The sequence below is a fragment of the Nematolebias whitei genome, chromosome 23 (genome assembly GCF_014905685.2).
Source record: "Nematolebias whitei isolate Nwh7 chromosome 23, NemWhi1, whole genome shotgun sequence".
Taxonomy (NCBI): domain Eukaryota; kingdom Metazoa; phylum Chordata; class Actinopteri; order Cyprinodontiformes; family Rivulidae; genus Nematolebias; species Nematolebias whitei.
Genome location: NC_056520.1, coordinates 5,115,831 through 5,118,894, shown reverse-complemented (window position 1 = coordinate 5,118,894; position 3,064 = coordinate 5,115,831). Strand labels below are relative to the sequence as shown.

Here is a 3,064-nt window from a genome sequence, read left to right as displayed (position 1 = left end):
GGCAAAATATTGTGAATTAATGGATTCAAGGACATGTTCCTCACAAGCAAGAACGATGTTTGCCAAGGGGCTAAACATTTCCCAAGTCCTCCTTAGATAGAGAACTTTACTAATTGGCTTTTATGTATGTGAATGTTCCTGTAAAGTGCCCTGAGACAACTTTGTTGTAATTTGGCGCTATATAAATAAACTGAATTGAATTGACGGTTCTTTATTTGTCGTACACGCCACATGTGGTGCATGTGGTGGAACGAAATTGTGTACACAGGGTCCCAGTTTATATGATGAGTATTTTTATGTACTGGAAGGTAACCACAAATCCATGTGGATCAACCTAATAGAATCCACTTTATTCATATTTATTATGGGCTACCACTGAAGGAAGGGTGAAATTGTAAGCACCCATGTTTACGTTTGTTTATCTGTATATTAGCAACATATCTCGTATCCCACAAGGTGGACTTTAACCCTTGTGTTATGTTAAGGGTCAATTTGACCCGTTTCAATTTTTGTGTTGATCAAAGTGCAGGTTATCCTTTCTTTTTTTCCATGAAATGTTGTGACTTTTTCTCCTCTAGGGTCATGAACTTCTATGTAAAATCTGGACTCTTTGATGTGTTGTTAAATGTCTGCACACAGTTTGTATACAAAGATGATGTTGCGGGTCATTTTGACCCGCACACAGAGTAGCTGTTAAAAATCCAAAAAAAAAGTCTTTGATGTACTTCATTTTGATTGCCTCTGAATAAACATTCAGAACCAGGTGTGTGTGGAAGAGGGACTTTCTCTCCCCTGTCCTTGTCACTGTTTCCATGCCCGTTCTTGGAGAAACACCAAAAATGAGCTCCAGACGATTTACAGCTGAAGAAGCTTTTTCGCAGCTTATGAACTGGGATAGTGATGTAGAGGAAGAGGTTTCAGAGACAGAGGATCCTTCAGAGCCAGAGGACAATGCCATTGATGATCCAGATTTTCAATTTTCCCATGATGAGGAGGATTCAGAGGACGAGTCTGCAGGTGTCCCTTCTTCAGATGAAAACCAAGAAATGCAACAATCGTCATCCACAGAGGGGACATGGACATCTAAAGATGGTAAAATAAAATGGTCAACATCACCACACCAAAGCCAAGGTAGATTGTCATCTTGTAATGTCATCAAAATGATTCCTGGTCCTACAAGATTTGCTGTCACAAGAGTTGATGATATTGAATCAGCATTTCAGCTCTTCATATCCCCACCCATAGAGAAGATAATCCTCAACATGACCAACTTGGAGGGGAAGCGTGTCTTTCAAGAGAAATGGAAGCCACTGGATCCGACTGACTTGCATGCTTACATTGGAATCCTGGTGTTAGCTGGCGTATACAGGTCAAAGGGTGAAGCAACTGCAAGTTTATGGAATGAAGAGAATGGAAGGCCAATCTTCCGAGCAACAATGTCTTTGGAGACATTTCACATGATCTCTCGTGTGATCCGATTTGACAACCGTGACACCAGAGCTGATCGACGTGAGAGAGACAAACTTGCAGCAATCAGAGATGTCTGGAATAAATGGGTCGAAATCCTGCCTTTATTGTATAATCCTGGCCCCCATGTTACTGTCGATGAGCGCCTCGTTCCATTCAGAGGACGCTGTCCATTCCGACAGTATATGCCAAACAAGCCTGCGAAATATGGCATCAAAATGTGGGCAGCCTGTGATGCAAAATCCAGTTATGTTTGGAACCTGCAAGTATATACTGGAAAGCCACCTGGAGGAAGACCTGAGAAGAATCAGGGAATGCGTGTGGTTTTGGAGATGACTGAAGGGCTGCAAGGTCATAACATTACATGTGACAACTTCTTTACATCCTACCGTCTTGGAGATGAACTTCAGAAGAGAAAGCTGACTATGTTGGGAACAGTCAGAAAAAATAAGCCAGAACTTCCCAGTGAGATTCTGAAGATGCAAGGAAGACCTCTGCATTCCTCAAAATTTGCTTTCACAGAGAAAACAACACTTGTTTCTTACTGCCCAAAAAGAAACAAGAATGTTCTTGTGATGAGCACAATGCACAAAGACGCATCTCTGAGCACACGAGAGGACATGAAACCGCAAATGATTCTGGATTACAACTCCACAAAAGGGGGAGTTGACAATCTTGACAAAGTCACAGCAACATATAGTTGTCAGCGCAAGACTGCCCGTTGGCCTTTGGTGGTTTTCTACAACATTTTGGATGTGTCTGCTTACAATGCCTATGTGCTGTGGATTGAGATCAACCAGCAGTGGAATGCCAGCAAACTGTACCGACGTCGACTTTTCCTGGAAGAACTAGGCAAAGCACTCGTCACTCCAAAGATCCAGAACCGGGTCAGGCCAGCTAGATCCCCAGCAGCTGCTGCTGTCATCGCAAAGGTCCAGGGCAGGGCATCTGACCAACCCACAATGGATCCTTTGGATACAGGTACAAAGAAACGCAAAAGATGCCAAGTCTGTCCCTCTCGAGATGACAGTAAAACAACTACCTCTTGTGTGAGATGCAAGAAATACATCTGCAAAAAGCACATAGTCACATTCTGTCCATCATGTGGGGAACGCTGAAAATGTTGACTGTCAAAAACCCGAGAAAATGCGGCAAGTTAAATGCAAAAAAAAAAAGGGTTCGTGAAGAGGGAAAAATTGAAATCAGGAGTTCTTTAATATAGTGTTGGAAGTGTATATCTCTACTTCTCATCTCTTCTAAATATTTGTATAATCTAAAATAAAGTTCTTATTGGTTTAACTTCATTTTATGACTGTTTTGAGTGGATTTACACAATGCGGGTCAAAATGACCCGCAACATAATAAACGTATTTTTTTCTCAACATAATACAAGGGTTAATAAAACTGTCAGAAAAAAATAATATTGGATGCACATTAAAAAGGGGTTACTATTTGAAGGCAATGCAAATTAGCAGCCACAGCTAATTAATACGAGCAAACACAAACATGAATTTACCTCAGTTAAACCTTCATATATTGAGCTCAACTTGGGTGTGGTAGTTGCTAAGAGTTGTTTCCAGTACATACATATTCTGAG

General features: G+C 41.3%; 1 protein-coding gene across 1 annotated transcript; it reads left to right on the top strand.

Annotated features, from left to right (window-relative positions):
- Positions 1 to 551: 551 nt before the first annotated feature.
- Positions 552 to 2,854, top strand: LOC119428646 (piggyBac transposable element-derived protein 4-like). Its single transcript, XM_037696314.1, has one exon. It carries the CDS (start codon positions 813 to 815, stop codon positions 2,583 to 2,585), a length of 1,773 nt encoding a protein of 590 aa, XP_037552242.1. The 5' UTR covers positions 552 to 812; the 3' UTR covers positions 2,586 to 2,854.
- The last annotated feature ends 210 nt before the right edge of the window (positions 2,855 to 3,064 follow it).

Excerpts from the sequence above, each read along its gene's own strand:
- LOC119428646 (XM_037696314.1), top strand. The coding sequence starts at position 813 with ATGCCCGTTCTTGGAGAAACACCAAAAATGAGCTCCAGACGATTTACA.